The 13,266-nt window shown below is 37.8% G+C and overlaps 1 protein-coding gene across 1 annotated transcript; it reads right to left on the bottom strand.

Moving 5' to 3' along the window:
• Positions 1–2,672: 2,672 nt before the first annotated feature.
• LOC307151527 (polyubiquitin-like) lies at positions 2,673–12,390 on the bottom strand. The gene is made up of 5 exons (XM_079859621.1): positions 12,174–12,390; positions 11,689–11,805; positions 7,264–7,380; positions 6,484–6,603; positions 2,673–4,754 (listed from the first exon to the last, which is right to left on the bottom strand). The coding sequence occupies exons 1-5, from the start codon at positions 12,298–12,300 to the stop codon at positions 4,642–4,644; spliced, it is 594 nt and encodes a 197-aa protein (XP_079715747.1). The 5' UTR covers positions 12,301–12,390; the 3' UTR covers positions 2,673–4,641.
• Between the last annotated feature and the right edge of the window lie 876 nt (positions 12,391–13,266).

The raw sequence follows: 13,266 nt of genomic DNA, 5'->3' as shown, positions 1-13,266 counted from the left end.
CTGTCTTTCATTAAAAAAAAACTTTTTAACTTTTATTCTCTTTGTTTTTTTCTCTCTCTTCAAACTCTTTAATCTTCTAAAACTATTTTCCCCTTCAAAATTTTAGTAACACCTGACTGCAGTACACAAGATCCAGGGGGCGGAGTTAGACCCACATCTAAGGGGTGGAGATTGGTAGGTTTAGGTATATGTAAGGTGGGAGGAGTTGGATCTGGATGTAACTCCTCCCCCTGGATTTCGTGTTCTGCAGTGAGGCCCATCTCTAAATGTTCCTCTCTCTCTTCAATTCAACATGAGAAAAAACTGATGGATAGCTAATATTAGCATGTACGGTGAGTGGGAAGGGACATGATAGTCAACCATGAGTTTAACACGTAAACAAACCTGTGTGACCATAGCAAACCTTATCAGATATGTACATTATTATTAACATTTTATTATGGGTTGAAGCACGTAGCGCTGAAACCTTATTGTATTTGTTAATTTTTCCATGATGCAGTATTCTCTGAATAGGAAAAAAATATTAACTCATTTAGTAAAATAATAATTCTGGAATCACCCATGATTAATTGACAGGTGAAATTCTGCATGCAGTAGAGCAGATACTAGACCTCCATTCAGCAGCATCAACAGCACACACTGATATCATGATGAGGATGAGGAGGAGGAGGAGGAGGAAGAGGAGGAGGAGGAGGATGAAGATGAGCAGGAGACATGCACTGAATACACAGACATTTTCTTTATTAATACACCAGCTCGAAATTCACCATGAACTGATATAGTCAGCCTAATGGTGCACAGCTTATTAAGCAATCATGATTTATTTATTTATTTAACATAATTAAAATAATTTGCAATAGTGTGCATTAAAAGTACCATTTCGGCAACTAGAACGACGCTGAGCCAAATGAAGATAAAGATGTGTTCTGGTGACTGGCGTGTTTATTGAACCAATCAGATAAGAGTAAACCGAGAGTCAGCGAGGAGCTCATCTGATTGGCTACATGATGAAGCTGGCCCCGCCCTCCTCTTGGGAGGAAAAATAATGTCGCTCCCCCGAGAAACTTTGTGTTCACTCGCAAAATCGCTTAATTTCCGCCAATAAACTTTCGCTTGCAAAAAGCTCAAAAGATTTTAAAGCATGACAGTTAATGAAGTAAATTAGATCAAGTATGAATATATTTATATTTTTTAATTTACAATTATTATTATTTTTTTAATAAACCTGCCATTTAAAGAGCGTAGAAGAAGGTGTGTAATTTATAGCCTTTCTGTTACGCAAATATCATCTTATTTACGGACTGATGAAGAGTAAATGTTGGTATATTTTCAACTTTGAAAAGTTCCCAGCATGCTCCTCTCATGAATATGATTAAATACTCGCTAACTCTGCATTATATGTTAATATAAACACACCACAGTCATTACATATAGTAGAAACTAACTTATATCACTGATATATGACAATATGCAGCAAATGTTAAAAGAAAAGCAGAGACTTTAGTTTGTAACCAGCGCACAGAAAGCCTGTAGCTTGAATAGGAACAAATCAATGTACTTTTACTCACTGATTCTTCTGGTTCTTACAAAGTGATGATTGGTCTGATCATGTGTGTGCGTGAAATGTGCAGCCACTGTTACGACTGAGCACATCGACCTTCTGATCCACAGAACCAGATAATAAAATGCATATAATAAAAGAGATATATTACATTGACTTGAAGGTGCAGTCTGTAAGAGTCCAAACTAGTGGTAGACATCGGTACTGCAGTCCAGATTCAATCAGAGATCGCTGTTTCCCGCCTCCTCAGACTCGACGCTCACGCAGGTTGCCAGATTGAGGACATGCAACAGAAACGAGCGCGACTGACAACGAAAGCCGAGGAGATTTACACACTGAGTAAGTTACTCGTCAGTAAGTTGATGAGTTAATTTATCTGCGTTTTAATATGCTCTCGTTCATAGAGATTTATAGATGGATATCGAGGCTTTTTAGGTTGTGTGGAATCTGCCATCTCTGACCCAGTTTGTTTGCTCGTTTCCATGGCTGCAATACGCTGTGTTTTCCGTCAACTGGCAACCCGGGTGTCGAAACACTATTGGCTGAACTGGAAGTGGGCGGAGTCACACAGACCAAAACAACAACCGACTGACCACACGGAATGAGTAAAATAATAAGTAGAATAACTCTCTGTAGAAGTGTTTTTCAGAGAAATGAGTATGTGAACTTAGCATGTTTCATAAATATCTGCAAACATATTATGGTATTTTTATGCTTTAGTAGAGCAAAAAAGTTACATCCTGCACAAGTCAAACATAAAAAAATGTATGTTTTAAAAAATCAGTGTGTTAAATCAGTGTGTTATGGATGACTGCTCTGGCAATGGGAGAAAAGAAGTTTAATGATGCTTTGAATCGATTGAATCATTTGCTTCATGAACTGATTCAGTGATTCTCAGCGCCACTCTGGCGACTCCTGCTGGTCAGAACTGTGTAATTACAAGCAGAAACACACATGAAAACACCTTTACACACACACTGATCATGTTTAATTGAAGCTTTAATCAATTTAACTTTGTCTATCTTTATAATATGTGTTATTTTATTAAATTGTAGGGTTGTTTTGTTCGTTTTATAGACAGCTTGATTAATCAGAAGAATAAGAGACTTTTAGATACAACTCTTCCTTTTTATTATATAAATGTGTCACGAAATGTGTACAAATGAATTAAACTGATCTGATATCAGGTACAAATCACTTTTAGACATCAATCGTTTGCAATGAATATGCTTAAAGTATATTTGTCTAAAGTATTAGTCATTTGTATTTAGTTTAATAACAATAAAGCTAATTTCTGTGCATTATAGACACAAACTGTGAAGTTTTCATCACAAACTAAACTTGTGCACTTTTCCACTGTTAATGCTCATAAGAAGAGAAATGTCAATCATACAGCATCATAGAGAGCATGTTATTACACTATATGTGTTAATCAGCCAGAGAAACTCAACAATAACACAATTATGAAGAAGAAAACTCAGCAAAAACGCAAACAAAGCAAAGTTTTGACCAGCATTCAGTAAATCACATGTACAGTTATATGATAACGGCCTGATATACAGAAGTCGCCATTAAACATTGGTGTAATGTTTTGAGAATATTATTAAAAAGCAGAAAAATGTTAACAACTGCTCTATTAATGTTACTGGAAGAACGTTTGATCATAACTTTGAGGACCTTGACTGAACGTTCCTGTTATCTGGGATTATAATACTGGCTAAAGCTGTCTGCTGTTCCTCTGTGGAGTTTTATTGTGTGATAGATATAAAACGGCATAAAATATATCAAGAAATCGCTTTTTAAGGACTAAAACAAACGGCTGGCAGGAACTACACGAGCTTCCTCCCGGGTTAGTGACATCACCAACCCTACAATTTACATAAACCCGCCTCTCAACAAAGGGCTCTATATGGCTCTGCTGAGAATAAGCTCTCGAAGCTCCGCCCCCTGCGCCGGGAGCAGCAGCTCATTTGCATTTAAAGAGCCCACACACAAAAAGGGACAACTTTAACATGCTATAACAATATCTGTGGGGTATTTTGAGCTAAACCTTCACATACACACCTTTAAGATTATAAACTTTATACATTAAACATAATACATTTTAAACACTGCAATAACACACTTCCACCAACTATACAGTCTCACTTAATCATCACGAAGTGTGATATCGTTCAAATTTACTACCATATAACTCACTATCATATTCTCTTCTGATTTCAGCCTCTAAATATAAAATATTTCATCATACAAATGAATTTATAACAATCACAATTTATGGAAATATGAAGGAAATGTTCCTCTTATTGATATCGAGCCATCAGTGCAAGTTATTATAAAGAAGCACAATGTTTATCTTCATAATCTTTCATCATAAAGTAATAACTTGATAACCTGAAACAACTTTTCTTTTGAGTCTGTATTGTATAAAAAAAATCTCAGTAACACTTTATTTTAATAATCCACTTTAGACTTTTTACTAACTATATTTAACATTTCAACTACATGTCATCTTATTCTACTCACCCAAACATTAATCTATCAGTCTATAATGCTAATACTGAGAGTTAGTTAGTCACACAGTTACTCATAGTTAGCAGAATTAATAATGTGGACCATTGAAATAAAGTTTAACCTAATCTCTAGTGTTGGAATATATTCTCTGCTTAATTATCATTTACTTTTATTAATTTAGCAGCTGCTTTTAATCAGAGTAATGAATGATGAACAGCATCAGCTGATCTTAAAGAGTCGATAAACACTAATAAAGATCCTTGTGTGTGTGTGTGTGTGTGTGTGTGTGTGTGTGTGTGTGTGTGTGTGTGTGAGTGAGTGTGAGTGAGTGTGTGTGTGTGTGTGTGTGTGTGTGTGTGTGTGTGTGTGTGTGAGTGTGTGTGATACAGTGATACAAGCGAGTCCTTCATTGTGACTGTGTACTGTTGTTCATATGAGGGCCATTATACATGTATGCATTTACTTCACTGAAATATTTTACGTTTTTTTTTTTTTTTATGGTAGTACATTTGAATCATATCACACTTCAACTGATCAGCTACATGTATTTATGTATTCATATTTATTTACTGAATGCTACACCATGCAATGGGATCCTCCTGCTGCATTGGCGGAGCCAGTACTTCCTTAGATTCAGTCCTGGGAATTCCTCTACCTCCATCTTCAGGTGGAGGTAGACCTGTGAGAGATGATGTGGAGCAAGAACAAAAGATCCGTCAGAAACTGAAGCCCCTTTCACACAGCACACGTTCCGGGACTGAACACGGCAATGTTACTATAGCCCCTTTCACACAGCGCATTGATCCCAGGAAATTGCCGGAATGCCTTCTGTGTGAACGCAAACACCTAGTAACATTGCCGTGTTCAGTCCCGGAACGCGCGCTGTGTGAACAAAAGCCGTAATAATGCCGTGTCGTAGTGATGGCGCTGAAGCCGGGATCGTTTGCCAGCTGTGAAATGGTACGTAATGTGCAAGTTTATGATCGAATCAGAGAACAAATACACAAGCAGTTGTTAAATACACAATGCACAAGCGTGGTTTCGAGAGAGAGAGAGAGAGAGAGAGATCGCAGCTCATAAGCAAACTTAAAGGAGAACTCCGGTCAATATTAACATTGAGCTAATTTTTTTGTGAATTTGGAGTGCTGTCAATACAGAGAACAACGACAAAAATCAGTGTTGCCTACACCGTGTTATCCTCTTTTTAAGATGTGCACCCTGTTGACTTCAGTGGGGCAAGTTTTAAACCTGCTTTTAGCCTCTTAACATCCTTGATGTGTCATTACAAGTGCACAGGTCATGTGAGTGATTCCTTCAGAGTGAACACGGGTGAATCTGACTGCAGTAGATGTGAAAGATATGAATAAAAATGAAGTTATTTCAGCCAGCGCTCATACCTGTGTTTACATCCTGTTTTCGGTCGAAGTCCACAGTAGTCGATTGTCGAGTTCACGCGCATAGGTTTAGTACCTATGATCACGCGCGTGAACTCGACAATCGATTACTAAGTTTTGACCAACATTCAGTAAATCACATGTACAGTAAAGCATATGATGATAACGGCCTGATTTACAGAAGTGGCCATAAAACTCAGTTCAACAAAGAAATAAGAATGTTTTACTGACGTTCCCATTAAGATATGAACATTATTTATGAATGTTTGTAGAACTTTTTCTTATGTGAAGGTCAGCAAAACATTAAGAGAACGTTCCATATTATCATTCTTCAAACATTATGGAAAAGTTACTTATGAATGTTGAATATTCTGCAACAAGTAGCAACATTTTACTTTATAGCAACATATATCTTTCCTGTAGCTCAAACAGTGGAGCACTGGCGCTTTCAACACCAAGGTCATGGGTTCGATTCCCAGGGAAAGCACGAACTGGTGAGAATGTAAATGTGTACATTGAAATGCAATGTAAGTCGCTTTGGATAAAAGTGTCTGCCAAATGCATAAATGTGAAATGTAACATTTTACAAACGTTAAACGTCCAACTGAAATGTTCCAGAATAAAAGCTCCATTAATGAAGTAGTAATAATATTTAGTGCTGATGTTCTGAGGACATTATTAAACACCAGATAACTCTGAACAAATGTGTAATGTTACTGGAGGAACGTTTGATCATAACTTTGAGAGAATCTTTCCAGAACGTTCCCTGTTAGTATAAAATACTGGTTAAAACTTTGATCATAAACTGACACTTGACTGCTGTTCCTCTGTGGGGTTTAATCGTGTAACAGATATTAATAATGACAGAAAATAATACAATATACATTCAGTTTAAGAGCAGAATTCACTGAAGAATTACTAATATAAAATCACTGCTATAGAGAAAACAAGAGTTTGTCTTCAGTGACGACATGAAGAGTCAGATTAAAGATTATAAACTAACACTGTCTTTACCTCTTCCTCCACGTAGACGTATACTCGCATACACTGTAGATTCATGTGTAATGCCATAATCCCTCAGAGTTCGATCATCCTTCAGTTGTTTGCCTTCAAAGATTAATCTGCAATTATCACCTATAAACAAACAACGAATGCGTGAGAAACACGACGTGAAGCGCTATACATTATTAAGAGTTTAAAGATAACTGACATACAATGGAAGGTGGTCTCCAGGCAAATGGTCACACACCCCCAAAGGTGTAACCTCTGATTGCAAGTTTCTTTTGTTAGTACGTGTTTCCAAGTGAAAAAGGTCCTGACTATATAATGTAATGCAGCCGGTGATTCAAGGCCTTTCTGTACTCTAGATTCGCCCGTGAGAGAGAGAGCTCTCAGCCTCATGTATTTCTTAAAGTTGGGTTTGCATCTTCTCTTTATTCCAGAGCATTTGATGTTTTGTATCGATTATCTTTGAATTGATTATGAAATTGGCATGATACATTTACCTGACATAATAAATTGTTACATTTGATTATTCTAACTGACTTTGACATTTTCATTAAAGAGTTAAAAAGAATAGTCAAACATTCGCTCACATTTAATGATACACAGATATCATTAAAACCTTTTCATTTATGGAGTCAGATGAAATAACGAGAGAATACATATTCAAATGTATTGCATTTAATAAAAAAATACTTTGCCTCGAGAAAAGGACAGTAACAGTAACCCTCTGCACTGGTCGGATGCCGGACTTTGGGCCGATCGAGCGCGAGCCTTACAAGTTCGACTTACTTTGGGGATCGAGTCTTCTTTTGAGCTCTTTAACGGTGATGTTCTCCAGTTCCTCTGAATCCACATCTACTGGTATTATCTCTCCGGTAACGTCTTTGACATCAATTGTGTGTCTCTCTATATGTGTTAATCAGTCAGAGAAAGATCAACATTAACACAATTATGAAGAATAAAACAACAGTAAAAAAAAACAACGTTTTGACCAGCATTCAGTAAATCACATGTACAGTAAAGCATATGATGATAACGGCCTGATTTACAGAAGTTGCCATTAAAGGGATATTTCACCTCTGGAAAGATGAATGTGTATTTAAAATAGGTCATTTATGTAGAAGAAATGTGAAATTATTTTTGAATTTGGAGCTTTCTAGCAGTGGCGGATTTAGCAAATCGGGGGCCCAAGGCGAAGGAAGGTAGGCTATGGCCCCCTCCCCATCCAATCTTTAAAAGAGAACGAAAAAAATATGTACCGACTGAATGGTGGATAGGCAGGTAAAGCTAATCTACGGGGAAGTAAAGGTTAGAGAGGAGAAAAAAACGTCCCCTTCAAACCCTGCATACACTTCTTTACTCCTAAACAGAAACATGTTACAATGTTTACATGGTACAATTTCTGGTAAGCTATGTTTTTTGTTTTTGTTTTTGCTTGACAAATTTAACCATTTAGATTCAATTCTTGTGATTTGATTCAATATTTACTCATTTGGATAAATATTAGGTAACGTTTCACAAGATAGGCGTTACTTTTTCTCAAGAAAAAAAAGCCCTATCAGCTGGTATAATTTAAGGTTAAAATAAGTAATATAGTAGCCTACACATATTTAGCCAAATACTCTCTATAGCTCTTTTTTTCTAGCCAATTAAATGGCTTTCCTGAGGTAAATGTTATGTGAGATTGTTCTCCAGCTGGTTTACCTCTTTCCGCGGTTGAAAAACACTTATTGATTGATATTATGAATGAGGAATATACATTTCGGTGAGTTAGACTGTATCTTTCAACATTGTTAATTCGTGTTTATTTACTATTAGCTAGAGATGATCAGTTCACGTGCCGCTATAGGAATCTGTCACGTCACATTAAAACGGCAAAACGGTATTTATTGTTTGAATTTCGTAATAGAATTGACAGAATCTGATAGCTGAGATTTTTTTAAATATCATGATTCATAAGTAAACTGCTCAGTTTTGTCTGTCGATCTCCGTGTCCTCTTTGCTTCACAATTTTTCTGTGCGTTGGACGTTGTTGTTCCTGATCTGTAGCTGCTATCCCCAACAGTAGCCGTAAAAAAGTTTGTCGTCTTTGGCAGCGTTCCCAAATAATTATCAGCGTCTTTTCACTTTTTTCTTTTATTTGAGCCGCTTGGGTAACTTCGAAACTTTAAATTTTCGCGTTTAGACTCGTCTTGCTCTGTTTGTGTATTTCCCAGTCCTCCTGTTACTGCGTGTTGTTTATCTTTCGCGCCGCGCACCTTTACAGACTTTTTGCTTTCCTCCCGCTTCCTCCTTTTTTCAGCACCGCTTGGGTAGCTAGCTTCGCTTCGTTTTTACTCTGTCTACTACTCTGTACACTCTGTCTGTCACTCTCTACACTCTGTCTGTCAATCACTTCTTTTTCTCCGTCAGTTTTTTTGGCACATCCTTGTCACTTTCGCAGATGCGCAGTAAGTGAGATAATGGAATAGTCCAATGTAGTGAGGCGGGGGGCCCCCTCATGTCTGCGACACTAATGATTTGATGCCATTTTTCACAAATGGAGTTTTAGAAATATATAATTTAAAAAACTTAAGCATAAGTTAATAGGGCATTTTGGGGGCCCCTAGGTAGCTCGGGGCCCAAGGCAATTGCCGACCTTTGCCTAATGGTAAAGTCCGCCCCTGCTTTCTAGACTGAGAAAAGACAGAAAATGTATTCTTGGCTTATGTGGATGAAAGACAACAACTCCCAGAATGCCTACCAGTTAGAGAGCAGTTAAACAACAAGGCTAGGCTACTAGTGAGTCTCCGTGACGACTCGAGTCTGCCCAGGATTTCGGGATCGCCCAAAATGTCCGGGATTCGGCTTTTGCGTTCTACAGCCGCCATTCATTATGTTTACTGTGGCGAGCAGGACGAGGCTGAGGGCCGCGGGAGAACGGCACGAGGCCGGTGGCGTCATTACTGAGACGCGCCGGTCTCGTATATCTCTCACGGAGGAGCGGGAATTTTCTTAGCAATGCTATAACGCACATCAACCGATCACTTGTTTAGCGTTCATGTAAACACTACATTCAGATTCACCGATCGGAATGAATTCAGTTAGATTGAAACAAAAGGTGAGCATGTAAACAATGAATGGCGACCGCAGAAAGCAAAAGCTGAATCCCGGACATTTTGGACGATCTCGACAGCCGGACATGTCCGGGATAAAGAGGATGGTAACCCCTACTCAGCTTTCTCCACAGAACAAGAGCCTGTTAGCTTAGCTTCCAAAGAAAGATGGCTGACACTGTGTGTACATTCTGTGAGTGAGATCCCACCCTCTATGGGCGGGTTGAGAACATGCGGGACAGCGCCTCCTACTGGCTGTAGTCTCTCGCCTCTGGCCAAAAAATCCTCTAATGACGCAAAATGACGATTTTTGCGTCATCAGAGGATTTTTTCCAGACAAAAAATACATAAATCTCTTGTCTCAGGGGGACATGAGGGAGGGAATCATGGTAATTCGAAAATACTACATGTTTTCTACTAATACAAAGCTTAATGCTAAATCTTGAAGTATCCCTTTAAACATTCAATCTTCCCAGAAAACAAAGAAATGTTAAGAACGTTTGGTGACATTCACATTAATTTATGAAAACATTATTTCTGAATATTCTTTTTTAGTGTTTTAAAAACATTATTCATGTTTATGTGAAGATCAGCAAAACATTAAGAGAACGTTCCATATTATCATTTTACAAACATTATGGGAACGTTACTTATGAATGTTGAACATTTTGAAACAAGTAACAAAAATACAATAAAAAAAACGTTAGATGAACGTCCAACTAAAACGTTTCAGAATAAAAGCTCCATTAATGATGTATAAATAATATTTTGTTCTGAGGACATTATTAAACACCAGATAACTCTGAACAAATGTGTACTGTTACTGGAGGAACGTTTGATCATAACTTTGAGAGAATCTTTCCAGAACGTTCCCTGTTAGTATAAAATACTGGTTAAAACTTTGATCATAAACTGACACTTGACTGCTGTTCCTCTGTGGGGTTTAATCGTGTAACTTTTAATTACTAATATAAATTCACTGCTATAGACAGTAGCGGTTTTTGGCACGGGCGAACCGGGCAATCACCCGGGGCGACATTTTTTGGGGGGCGCGAGCAGAAAAAAATAGATAGATTTTCTATGATCTATCATTTCACTGTGTGGGGAATTGGCAAATTTTCGCCCCCTGCAGCTGCAGGCGCCCCTGCTTGCCGAGAAGATGCCGTGCACAGAAGCTGTTTGTTTGAGAAGGGGAAAGGCGCGGGGGCGCGGAGGCGCGGGCGCGGATAACAGTTCACCTCTGGGTCCATATATCCATATAGTTATCTAAGTCAGTCACACCTCGACTTTCTTCCAAATAACGCACATTTCATTCATAATATTATAAATACAGGCCTCTATATTTCCTGCACATTTTTGTTTTCTGAATTGTCTGAATGGCTAATAAAAATAGGTAATACAAAACGATTACTTGGTCACCACCACCAAGGTGAATTGGTTTAGTCTTGACTTCTGATCATGACTCGTGAGTGACAGTTGGTATGGGGGGGATCAGGGGAAATCTGTTGATTGTCGATGTCGAGTGCCAGATAAGAGATGGACAAGAAAGGTCAAAGCCATCAGGTGCCCAATTTGGAAAGATGCAACTGTTTTCTCTATATGATTACGGTATCCATGTCATGAATGAAGGGGCAATATTAATTGGTGGATATAACTCTTATTTGTTAGCCTTTTTGCTATGATTCTTGCTATGCTTAACAATAATTCGGTTTTAACTCAAACACGAGATCTAATTTCACCATGATATTGTTCTTTGCAACAAAACTGTTGCAAGTTCAGTTATTACACTGCAAAAAATGCTTTTCTTACTTAGTATTTTTGTCTTGTTTCCAGTCCAAATATCAAACATTTCTTAAATAAAGATGCATAACGTTATTTTACTAAAGTAGTAAAATGACATAAGTATTAAGTCTTGTTTTCTGGGGGAATAAATAAAAATTTAGTTTTTGCTTAAAACAAGCAAAACATGATCTGCCAATGGGGTCGAAGGGGTCGAAGGGGTCTCGCCCAGGGTGTAATTCAATGTAGAACCGCCACTGGCTATAGAGAAAACAAGAGTTTGTCTTCAGTGACGACATGAAGAGTCAGATTAAACATTATAAACTAACACTGTTTTTACCTCTTACACATAGACGTTCAACCCTAATCACTGTAGATTCATCTTTAATGCCACAATCCCGCAGTGTTTTGTGATCCTTCAGTGTTTGGACTGCGAAGACCAGTCTGTAATCTTCACCTGTGAAACACAAGGAATGCGTCAGAATCATCAGTGTGTAAACCTCATTAAGAGCTGAAGACGACCAACTCATCATTAAGAGGCTTTTCCTGTAATTAACATAATTTTACTATAAATATCATGGCTAAAATATGGTTACTGTAGTAAATAATGGTTAATTTATATAAGTATAAATCCAACAGATGTTATTCTACAATCTGATGTAGTTCAGGCCTTTGGGTTGATCAGAGCTGATGAATAAACATTCAAATGTTGATTCAGTTTTTCCTGTTTATATCATTTTCGCATGTTATAAGTAATGTTATTATTAAACGAGTCACAGAAACACACATGGACATTAACACATAACTCTGAAGAGTTCGACTTACATGGATCTAAGCGATCAAGTCTTCTTCTGAACTCTTTAACGGTGATGTTCTCCAGTTCCCCTGAATCCACATATACTGGTATTATTCTCTTTCCGCGAAGGGTTTCGACATAAATTGTGCACCTCATTTTGTGGAATTAATGTAGAATTTGAAATGAATATAAAATGAATATTACGCAGTGCTTAGTTTTACTTTCACTGTTGTAACGTCATCCGCCCAGAGATAGACTCCGCCCACTTTATATAACTCTCTTCCGGAAGTGATCATGTTTCTTTCTCTTTCTTTTTTTGTAGACTATGGGCTATGTGCATTTATTTATTTGTGTGTTTTAGAATCTTCAATAAACATACATTTGACTGTCATAACATGATTTATGCATGAGTGAGCGAAACATTTTAAATCATTATCACCAGCAAAGTTGAGAATGTAGTGATTAATGTAGTTTTAATATAGTTTTTTTTTTCATTATACATTTTTTTTTACCAATACTGTATTTGCAGTCACTGCTAATGGAAAGTCATGAGTCGACTGTGATTCACTGATCATCCTCACACTCCACACACCCTTGAGATTAATGAAGATATATTTAAAGCAGAACTTGGTAACTTTTTTTACTTAATAAAACTGTCTAGAAATCATTTGGATGGTTAAACAACCTGTTCTGGTGATATTGGTGACTTTCCCCGCTCCCCCCAGCGTTCCCAGGCGGAAAACCAACCTTGCAACTTTGGGACTACCGTCCCGGTAGCGATATTTTTTTTCCCAGGATGGTAGGGGAAGACTCATGAAAATTCATTAGGGAAGTCATCCCTGATTGGTCTTAACCCCAGTGACGGGTAGGTTTAGGGGTGGGGTTAGGGGTAGGTCATCAGACCAATCAGGGATGACCTGGGGAAAAAAATATCGCGTCCCGGTAAGAAAATTGGAAGTCTCGTGAGAAGCGAGAACGAGAACGAGCACGAAACACAAATTGCTTTACGGCAATTCGACATAAACACACACGCATGTATGATGTATTACCAGATTACCCACCTCGGTAGACATAGCTCCACACGATACAGTTGGCTTGCTCTGATCAAAACAAACGCACATG

This window comes from Squalius cephalus (assembly GCF_949319135.1).
Source record: "Squalius cephalus genome assembly, chromosome: 23".
NCBI lineage: Eukaryota > Metazoa > Chordata > Actinopteri > Cypriniformes > Leuciscidae > Squalius > Squalius cephalus.
The sequence above is the reverse complement of the archived record's forward strand: the minus strand, read 5'-3'. Positions and strand labels throughout refer to the sequence as shown.

Coding starts and splice junctions, on each gene's coding strand:
- LOC307151527 (XM_079859621.1), bottom strand. CDS start 12,300: ATGAGGTGCACAATTTATGTCGAAACCCTTCGCGGAAAGAGAATAATA. Junction 7,381..11,688: donor TGAACGTCTATGTGTAAGAG/GTAAAAACAGTG, acceptor TAACACATATAG/AGAGACACACAATTGATGTC. Junction 4,755..6,483: donor ACGTCTACGTGGAGGAAGAG/GTAAAGACAGTG, acceptor CATCTCTCACAG/GTCTACCTCCACCTGAAGAT.